Source organism: Macrobrachium rosenbergii, chromosome 3 (assembly GCF_040412425.1).
Source record: "Macrobrachium rosenbergii isolate ZJJX-2024 chromosome 3, ASM4041242v1, whole genome shotgun sequence".
Taxonomy (NCBI): domain Eukaryota; kingdom Metazoa; phylum Arthropoda; class Malacostraca; order Decapoda; family Palaemonidae; genus Macrobrachium; species Macrobrachium rosenbergii.
Genome location: NC_089743.1, coordinates 38,305,973 through 38,315,286, shown reverse-complemented (window position 1 = coordinate 38,315,286; position 9,314 = coordinate 38,305,973). Strand labels below are relative to the sequence as shown.

The 9,314-nt window shown below is 35.1% G+C and overlaps 1 protein-coding gene and 1 non-coding gene across 2 annotated transcripts; one reads left to right on the top strand and one right to left on the bottom strand.

Moving 5' to 3' along the window:
- Window positions 1-4,785: 4,785 nt before the first annotated feature.
- TRNAS-GCU (transfer RNA serine (anticodon GCU)) lies at window positions 4,786-4,867 on the bottom strand. Its single transcript has one exon. It is a non-coding gene; the product is annotated as a tRNA-Ser (tRNA).
- A 3,782-nt stretch (window positions 4,868-8,649) lies between these two features.
- Window positions 8,650-8,991, top strand: LOC136850904 (histone H4-like). The gene has a single exon (XM_067124921.1). The coding sequence runs from the start codon at window positions 8,650-8,652 to the stop codon at window positions 8,989-8,991; it is 342 nt and encodes a 113-aa protein (XP_066981022.1).
- Window positions 8,992-9,314: the final 323 nt, after the last annotated feature.

Here is a 9,314-nt window from a genome sequence, read left to right as displayed (position 1 = left end):
ATTGTGAAATTATTAAGTGTTAGCACTAAAATACGAAAAAACTTTATATTAATTCTGTAATAAAATAAAAACAATATAGATGAAGTCATTACGAGACTCAAGGGTCATGAAGGAGAGTGAGAAGAAGAGAAGAAAGAGAGAGAGAGAGAGAGAGAGAGAGAGAGAGAGAGAGAGAGAGAGAGAGAGAGAGAGAGGATGCTTTTCCAATTATACCGGACCCTTTGATAGCCAAGGTTCCGGTCTCACATCAAAGGCTTCCGCGTCGAAGTCGGGGATTCCCTTCATATGGCAGAGGGGGAGGAGGAGAAAAAGGACATCTGCGTCCTGAGAATGGAATACCATAGAATGGTACCACAAGTGAACTGGAAACCACAAGTATGGAAATGGCTTTATTTTTCTTTGCAACGACAAAGGACAAGTTTTCTGTCTGCCTTATTTTTTTTAAACGAATTGTCCGTAATCTTGAGATAAATTTTTTTAATAAATTAAATAAATTTTTTAATAAATTAAATAAATAAATAAATATATATATATATATATATATATATATATATATATATATATATGTGTGTGTGTGTGTGTGTGTGTGTGTGTGTATATATACATATATATATACATATATATATATATATATATATATATATATATATATATATATATATATATATATATATATATATATATATATATATATATATATATATGTAATATATAGAAAATATTAGACACAGATAAATGAAAATATATTCACACATATTTATATATATTCGCAAATATTTATGTAAATAATATACATTACTTCCTTAAAATGAAATAGAATCTCTCTCTCTCTCTCTCTCTCTCTCTCTCTCTCTCTCTCTCTCTCTCTCTCTCTCTCTCTCTCTCTCTCTCCTGGTTACATTCACTAACTGCGTGCATTGTAATACACATATTCAAACTGTCTCCTGAAAAACTTTAAATAATAAAAATTTTTAGATATACTTTCCGCCGGAAAGTTTGGAGTAATAAGGAAATCATTAAATAGGCCTATCTTTCATATATAAAGTAGATACTAATTTACCCCTCAAGATAACATTGAATTACAGCAGCAGCACTATAGTTCTTGAGTCCTGAAAACTTAGGTTAAACAATATCATGCTTTTCTCAGCGCTCACAGTAGCAGAGGGAATGGCTTTTATTACCAAAGACAAAGATGTTTTCGTGCATAGAGACAACGTCATTACGAGACTCATGGGTCATGAGTTGCAAAGAAAAATAAAGCCATTTCCATACTTATGGTTTCCAGTTCACTTATGGTACCATTCTATGGTATTCCATTCTCAGAACGCAGATGTCCTTCTTCTCCTCCTCTTCCTCCTCTGCCATATGAAGGGGAATCCCCGACTTCGAGGCGGAAGCCTTTGGTGTGAGGCCGGAACCTTGGCTATCAAAGGGTCCGGTATAATTGGAAGAGCATGCCGCCTCTCTCTCTCTCTCTCTCTCTCTCTCTCTCTCTCTCTCTCTCTCTCTTTATTTATTTATTTATTTCCAATTCTCGCTGATAAAAAACTTTTTTCGATTAGCACACTTAGGGAAGTTTGACTTTGGTCACTAGTATATTGGGTAACCACAAGAAAGTTCTAAGCCTGTGACTCTGATATTTTTCTTCTTATACTTTCGCCTTAATGTCGATGGTTGTAATTATTCATTTTCTTTTATTTCTCTATGTACCCAACAACTATCTCCTGTTTCCTCATAGTTATCTATTTATCACATTTCCTGCAACTTGTCTCCCTCTGCAGACTGATTTCTCTTTGGAGTCCTCTTGGGTTTATAGTTTGCTGGCTGTCTTTAGGGGTTTCAGCTGAAGATTTCAAGAAAGAAAGAAAAAAAGTAAAAAATGCGCAGACGTTTCTTCTGCGCAATCGAGTTTTATGTACACCCGCGGCCCCTGAAACTCAGCCATGGTCCGATGGTGGTCTAAGCCATGGCCCATGAAATTCTTAACCACGGCCCATGAAACTCAGCCAAGGTGGCCTGTGTTGTTGGTACCTATGGCGGTGCCAGAAGTACGATTATTGCTAATTTTAACCTTAAATAAAATAAAAACTACTGAGGCTAGAGGACTGTAATTTGGTATATTTGATGATGGGGGTGGATGGATGATCAGCATACCAATTTGCAGTCCTCTAGCCTCAGTAGTTTTTAAGATCTGAAGGCGGACCGAAAAAGTGCAGACGGTCAGACAAAGCCGGCACAATAGTTTTCTTTTACCGAAAACTAAAAGGTATTCCTTCCATTAATTCCCAAGTCTCCCTCCCCACTAAATGTACATTTATACTACGATTCTACCATTTAATACTCAAGACGCCACTTATGGATTCTGAATTTGATATTCATTACAAAGTTTCATCCATATTTTCTCCATATGCCTCTTCTCTATCTTACTTTTTAAATTATATATATATGGCTACACTAAAAATAATTCCCATCTGAAACGTATACTTTATTGTATGGTAGTATTTGAATATGATAAAGAGAAGGAAATCTAAGTCTCATATATCAGCAGATCCTTTGGTGTGCTTTGAATATACAATAATCATAAAATTGAGGCCTCGATCCTTTTGGAGAGAGAGAGAGAGAGAGAGAGAGAGAGAGAGAGAGAGAGAGAGAGAGAGAGAGAGAGAGAGAGAGAGAGAGAAGGTCCTTTCTTATGGATATCTTTTGAATGGTTTCAGTCCAGTGAGGCTAGGATTACCTCGTCGAGGTCCTCCCGTTTTGATGGTATACATCCTTGGTGGAGTAATGAATATTCAACTCTACAGAATTCTCTCTCTCTCTCTCTCTCTCTCTCTCTCTCTCTCTCTCCCTCTCCAACCAAGCTGTGGCCCTCAGCAGTCGACCAGCAATTAGATTAATATTCAATGCTTAGCTCCGTCTTAGGATTCGAATACAAGTCACCCACTTAGGTGCTACAACCAAGTTATGAGACCCAGAGAGAGAGAGAGAGAGAGAGAGAGAGAGAGAGAGAGAGAGAGAGAGAGAGAGAGAGAGAGAGAGAGTTCTCGTATTTCCACTACTTTTGTTCTCGACTGTTCCTGTGGTTAAAAAAAAAAAATGGAAATGTAGCTTTGTAGGTCGTAAGAGCTGGTGGCGATATCCTTTGTAGCTCAAAGGATAAGCAAATGAAAAGGATATAAAATGTCTAATGGCCGATGCAGTCCTGCTCGCTCCCAAAGAATCCTCTGTGTGCTTGTTTTTGCTTGCTCCCAAAGCATCGTCTGCATTTGCACATCTTAATCAAAGGGTTGGACCGTTTGAAGAGTCACTTTGTTGACTAAAAGAATAAAACTCTTTACTGCTTTTATACTGTTTAGTTGGTTATGTGTCTCAGAGTAATGGTATGAAAGAGGAGAATGTAAATAATTGAGCTTTGGATGATGATAGAATCGTAAAAATTTATTTGAGATTTTAAACGTAGAAAAATACATGTATTGTACTGTCTTTTATGTTATTTTCCACTTTCATTTTTTTGTATTCTTTTAATATACTTCTCCGTGATATGTTTATATCAACTGGTGTTCTAATTAAATCTGTATATCACTTTAAACATAAGTTTTGTTCTATTTACAACATAAATCTAAAAGAAAATTATCTACCATTGTTACGTTTCTGTCGAAGTTTCTTAACATGTAATAGTTTTGTGAATCCTTTTTAAATCAACAGAATAATTTGAAAGTGCAGCATGTTCGGGTCCTAGTCTCTCTTTTCCGTTATTCCATGGTCTGCTTTGCCTGTAGTTTGGATTTAAATAGAAAATGGAAGACAACTGTGGCTCTAATTGCCCCTTCTACTTCCATATTAATTTGTGCGCGTTCTGTTGAACTGCAGATTCTGAAATATTCTGAGTGCCGTTCATTGTTAGTCGGTGCAAAGCTACCACACATTACAGCAAATTCTCTCTCTCTCTCTCTCTCTCTCTCTCTCTCTCTCTCTCTCTCAATTCTGTTCACTCTCTCTCTCTCTCTATATATTTCTCAATTTCTGATTTTTAACAAACAGTCCTTTTAAAATCATCTTTCTGAAAATTTAGTGTAAATAATTTATATTTTCTTAGACAATATTTGAGTTGATTTTATAAACAGCAAAACCCTATAAATTGAAATATGATGAGTGGAGATTTAATTGTCCTTTTAAAATCATCTTTCTGAAAAATTTATTAAGTCTACTATATCCTATGGTAAACTTAATTTATGATTATAAATTTTCCAGTTATTTTCATAAGAGAGAAACTCCATTTGGTATTTTGTATTACTATATCGCAGCCTTTGGAGAAGAGAGAGAGAGAGAGAGAGAGAGAGAGAGAGAGAGAGAGAGAGAGAGAGAGAGAGAGAGAGAAAATGTCTAATAAACGGATTTAATTTAATATTCTTACGATATCGAAGCCACTGGAAAAACAAGTGGGAACGATAGAAAGAGAGAGAGAGAGAGAGAGAGAGAGAGAGAGAGAGATGCATTTCATCATCGTGAAATGAGGATTGCTTCGTCCAGGGCCAATCATTTGCGATTTTGTAAATCATACATTTTCACGATGTCCTGATAACTCATGTCTATTAATAGTCTTCTCTGTTTCGCTTTCTCCTTCTATCCCGGATGCTATCCGCAACAATCGATCAACAAACAGGTACTTAATTCACCTCTCGAGCCAACAGATACGTGCAGGTCTTTCTAGGGAATCCAAACACATCATGTTATCCAAACAATGACATGGGGCTCGAACGATTATTATTCAGAAAATTCATTCTTCGACGAGGATGGGATTCGAACCCACGCAGGGAGACCCTATTGGATTAGCAGTCCAACGCCTTAACCACTCGGCCACCTCGTCTTGAAAACATAAAAAGAGATATTAAGATTTATATCGAGAGATAAGATAAGGGAACAGTGACATGTTTAAAGCATGTTTAGATGTCCGCTCTGGGTGATCACTAAGTCAGTCTGTAAATTACACAATATTTCTTGTAAACTGAAGACTAGGAAAGATAAATTTAATTAGGTGCTAGATAATACGATGTTTGATATGAAATTAGGAGAGGAAATAGTACTTAGACTGTTTATATTACTTCGTATCATAGTACATTGCTGGTAAATATATTACTGCTTAAATGAGAATGCAGGCAGAAATAAATACAAATTTATATGCATACACACACATATATATATATATATATATATATATATATATATATATATATATATATATATATATATATATATATATATATATATATATATATATATATATATATATATATATATATATATATATATATATATATATTAAGTTGTATTCTTCTCAGTCACGAATATGAAATATCTTGACGCACTCCACGGCGAAAACGAGGAGAAACCAGAGAGGAAGAATGAAATAGAGTTATTAATTTGTCCCAATAGTTTTTTTTTCCATGACCCTCTTCCGGGGAACTTTATTGACAATAAAGTTCCCCGGAGGAGGCCTGATACTGTTATACAAATTAAGAATATATGATATACTGTTGGGACAAATTAAGAATTCTATTTCCTTTTTCCTCTCTGGTTTCACCTTCTGTTATCATTGTGAGTACAAAATATATATATATATATATATATATATATATATATATATATATATATATATATATATATATATATTATATATATATATATGTATGTATGTATGTATATGTATGTATATGTATGTATATATATATATATATATATATATATATATATATATATATATATATATATATATATATATATATATATAACATTCTTTCTCTGCATCTTTTCCCACTTCTATGTGAGGTCGATGTTTCTGACAGCTTTCCACCACCTGGTTCGGTCAAAGGACATCGTCCTCTAACAATTGTTTGACTCTCAGATCTCATCTAACTACATCCATCCACCTTCGCTTCGGTCTTCCTCTTGCTCTCCTACCATGCACCTTCATCTGCATCACTCTCCTCCCCACACATGTCTCATCCCTTCCCATCACATGGCCATACCACTGCAGTCTTCTTTCCTGGGCTTTCTTTGATAGTTCCACGACTTTAGTAGTTCTTCTTTTTCTTTCATTTTTGATCCTATCCAGTTTTGTTAATCCACGCATCCACCTGAGCATTTTCATCTCTACCGCATCCAGTTTCTTCTTTTGCACTCTCATACCGGCCATGTTTCTGCTCCATATATCATAGCTGGTCTCACTACTGTCTTATACACTCTTTCTTTAACCTTTATGTTGATTCTGCTATCCCCAAGACACCTGACATCTCTCTTTAATTTTTCCAACCAGCCTGCACTCTGTGTTAATTCTACATCCAAATTTCCATCATCAGCCACTGTTGAACCAAGATACCTAAATTTTTCTACTCGGTTCAACCTTGTCCCTTCCATACTAATCTTGGAGTCTTGATTTTCATTACAACTTAGGTATTCTGTCTTCTTCCTACTGATCTTTAATCCCCTGTTTTCCAGTACCTTCCTCCATTGCCCTAGTTTTGACTCCACTACCCCTCTGTTGGTGCTGCATAACACGATGTCATCAGCAAACAACATGCACCAGGGGAATTGATCTCTTATTCCTTGAGACAGCACATCCATTATCAGGTCAAAAAGATATGGACTTAAGCAGATCCCTGATGTAAACCAGCTCTTACTGGTACCCATTCAGTTAAACCAACACTGCTTCTAACCTGCGTTTTTGCTCCTTCATACATATCTTGGACCAACCTCACATACTTCTCCGGTGTTCCCTTTACTCGCATACACCTCCAAACCTCTTGGCGTGGGACTCTGTCATATGCCTTTTCCAGATCTATGAATACTATGTGCAGTCTTCTATGCTTTTCCCGGGGTTTTTCCACCATCTGTCGCAGGGCAAACACTGCATCTGTCGTTCCTCTTCCTGGCATGAAACCAAACTGTTCTTCACCTACCGATGTTTCTTCTCTAATTCTTTGATCCATTATTCTTTCCCAGATTTTCATGGTGTGAGACATTAGCTTTATTCCTCTGTAGTTTGCACAATCCTGGATATCACCCTCCTCTTTACAGATAGGCACAATAAAACTTTCCATTTTTTTGGTATCTTTTCCTGACTGTATAATTATTTTTTTACTAATATATATATATATATATATATATATATATATATATATATATATATATATATATATATATATATATATATATATATATATATATATATATATATATATTTAAGAGTATATTACAGCTGATAGAGAAAGCTGATTTTCAAGAACGTATTAGCATAAGCCAGTGTCCCTTCAGCCCAGAGCTGCACCCACTTTTTAGCCTTCAATTTGACCTTCATTTCTGCTTCCTTTCTTCCACCTTGCTGTCCAACCTCTCTGACTATTGCTTCTTGGTACATTTGCCGGGTTTTCCCGAAGTTCCACCTCTAGATCCTCGCACTTCATCTCCTTTATCACCTGGATCTCCCTACCATGCTGTCCAACCTCTCCAACTCATTCTTTCCACTGTCTGTGGTGCTGAATGGCTGAAAATTCCCCAGTGCTTGGCTTCATGGCCCTAATCTTCATAAATAATTCATATATTAATAAAGATTAATTAGACAGACATGAAGAAAATTGTCTCTATGTGAATAATATACAAATAAGATCAAGAGGTAATTGGCAACCTTTTGACATTCAAAAATCTTGGAAAAAATGAACGATGAAAATTGTAAATTGTGGGTCTCCTTATTATATATTTTATAACTTCAGAAGTTCAAGCAAAAACGCAATGCATTATTACCCTAATTCAATTCTTGTATTTTAATAATTTTCTTAATTTTTTTTATTTATTTATTAATTTGTTCATTTATTTTTTTTTATTTTTTAACAAGCGACCTCTTCTCTCTGTATTTCCCATTACTATCTGTTAGTTTATTTCAAATGAACACCATGTTCTTTGGAAGAATAAATTTCAGTTCAATGGCCACTGTGGGATTCTTCCATATGAATGGGGGCCATCTTCTGAATATTAATAATGATGATAATAACAACAGATGTCGTTAGGTAACACGCCAGGAACCATCGATTTTGGCTGCAACTTCAATCACCAAAATCTCCCCATTTCAGACGAATGATTTGCATAGCAAAGGAGGCTGGCCCTTATGTGAAAAGGCCAGAAAACGGTTCTTATTTTATGTTAAAAGAAATTTGGAGAGCTAAAAGAACTAGGAGTTCTTCTTTCCTCGACTCTCTTCCCATTGAGTGATTTCGAAAGGATAATAAATCTTCTATCCCAGGCTATGTAAAAAGCATAACTTAAGAAGAAATTTTCGTGTCTAGACTTCTGTATGGCAATTAAATTCTGTACTTGTTTACGAATGTATGGACTGTTTAAGTTAAGTATTCATCATATCATATATATATATATATATATATATATATATATATATATATATATATATATATATATATATATATATATATATATATATATATTATATATGTGTGTGTATGTGTATATATATATATATATATATATATATATATAGGAGTTCGGGATAGTAGGTCTCTCAGGTGGAAAGCAACTCTTCGTTATCCACAAGGCCAGAATGCATTCAGTTGCAACCAGACACACGCTAGAGCAACAGCATAAATGACTGGCCGCGGCAAGGGAGGCAAGGGTCTCGGAAAGGGAGGAGCCAAGAGGCACAGGAAGGTGCTTCGCGACAACATCCAGGTATCACCAAGCCTGCCATCCGTCGTAAAGCGTATCTCCGGTTCATCTACGAAGAAACTCGTGGGGTGCTCAAGTATTCCTCGAGAACGTCATCAGGGATGCCGTCACCTACACCGAACACGCCAAGAGGAAGACTGTCACTGCCATGGACGTCGTCTAGACGGTTTCGGTGGTTGTTATGGCCCCCTGACCATGCCAACACATCTTGAAGAAATTCAAGATGATGTTGCTGCTAATACGCCCTTGCTTTCCACCTGAGAGACCTGGGTTCGATCCTGGAGTCAGAAATTTATTTCTGTTCCACACGTGATTGTGTGTTGATGATTTATATATATATATATATATATATATATATATATATATATATATATATATATATATATATATATATATATATATATGTGTGTGTGTGTGTGTGTGTGTGTGTGTATGTATGTATATATATATATATATATATATATATATATATATATATATATATATATATATATATATATATATATATATATATACATATTATATATAACTGATTTTAAAAAAAGATTACGTCAAAGTATTTCACCTTACTAATCCTAACCGAC